This window comes from Lepidothrix coronata, unplaced genomic scaffold, assembly GCF_001604755.1.
Source record: "Lepidothrix coronata isolate B3197 unplaced genomic scaffold, Lepidothrix_coronata-1.0 Scaffold592, whole genome shotgun sequence".
Classification (NCBI taxonomy): domain Eukaryota; kingdom Metazoa; phylum Chordata; class Aves; order Passeriformes; family Pipridae; genus Lepidothrix; species Lepidothrix coronata.
This window is the reverse complement of record NW_016690772.1, coordinates 9,512-10,859: the sequence shown is the minus strand read 5'-3', so window position 1 is coordinate 10,859 and position 1,348 is coordinate 9,512. Positions and strand designations below refer to the sequence as shown.

Sequence of the window (1,348 nt, the reverse complement as noted above, 5' to 3'; positions counted from 1 at the left end):
CCCACCCCAAGGGCATCCCCCCCCCCAAACCATCCCCCCAACCCCTCCCACCTCCCTCGGGGGGGGGTCCCACCCGCCGTGCCCGGGGTCTCACCCGCCATGCCCACGTTCATCATGCTGTACATGGTGTACATGTTGCAGATCTGCCGGTACTGCTCGTCCGAGCCTTCCTCGCCGCCGTCCTCCTCCTCGTCCTCCTCGTTGTGGAAGGACCCGGGGCTGTCGCTCGTGTAGGCGCTGGACGTGCCCCCGGGGCTGGTCTGGTCGGCCGCGGGGGGCACCGGGGTGGGCGCCGGGGCGGGGTTGGCGCCGGCGGGGTTGGGCGGGCGCGGGGCCGCCGCGGCGGCGGCGTCCGAGAATTTGGCCATTTTCCTGCTGCCGTTGCCCCCGGCGTCCTTGGGCCCCCCGTCCCAGAGGCGCTTGAAGACGAAGGTGCACTGGACGCCGTCGGGCTCGCCCTGCTCCGTCTTCACCCGCGACACCAGGGGCAGCGCCCAGCCCTGCCCCGCCGACGTCTGCGCCACCGGGCTCTGCGGCTCCGAGCCCGGCGTGTCGTCGCCGTGCAGCCCCTGCGAGTCGCAGCTGGGCGAGCTGACCTTGAGGAAGAACTCGGTGCCCTTCTCCATGATCTCCTGGATCTGCAGGAAGCCCGCCGTGTACATGAGCAGGAACTGGTCGCCCACGTTCATGCTCAGGCGGCCGGTGTAGCAGAAGCTGAGGATCTGCTGGAAGGACTGGGGCTGCACGGCCGCCGGCAGCTCCACCACGGCGCTCTTGGAGCTGTGGAACAGGTCTCGGAAGTAGGAGCTGCTGGCGGCCAGCACGGCCCGGTGGGCCTTGAACGCGTGGCCCTTCACCACCACGGACACGTCGCAGAAGAGCCCCTGCAGCCGCTGCTCGTTGAGGCACTCCAGGATGCTGTTCCCGAAGTTGGGGATCTCCATCTGCAGCGTCTGCGCCATGGCGGGGGGCACGGGGGGCGCGGGGGGCCTGGGGGGCGCCGGGGCCTTCGCGCCGGCGCGGGCGAACCCCTCCCCCGGGGCGGCGGCGCCGGGCGGGCGCAGCTTCGGCTGCGCCGTGTGCGGGCGGGCGTTCGGGCGGCGCGAGACCCTCCGGCGCCACGAGCGCATCCACACCGGGGAGAAGCCGCACGAGTGCGGGGTGTGCGGGAAGCGCTTCCGGGAGTCCTTCCACCTGCGCAAGCACCGCGTGGTGCACACGCGGGAGCGGCCCTACCGCTGCGACCTGTGCGGCAAGACCTTCGGCTACCCCCAGAGCCTCACGCGGCACCGCCAGGTCCACCGCCTGCCCGCGCCCGCCCCGGCCCCCGGCGAGCCCCCCCCGGCCG

The 1,348-nt window shown here is 73.2% G+C and overlaps 1 protein-coding gene across 1 annotated transcript in view; it reads right to left on the bottom strand.

Moving 5' to 3' along the window:
- The window catches only part of NACC1 (nucleus accumbens associated 1), an 8,522-nt gene extending 7,550 nt beyond the window's left edge, over positions 1-972 (bottom strand). Inside the window, exon 1 of the mRNA XM_017839940.1 lies at positions 52-972. Within this exon, the coding sequence (XP_017695429.1) occupies positions 52-962 (911 nt within the window). The 5' untranslated portion in view covers positions 963-972. The remainder of the gene's footprint in view (positions 1-51) is intronic.
- Positions 973-1,348: the final 376 nt, after the last annotated feature.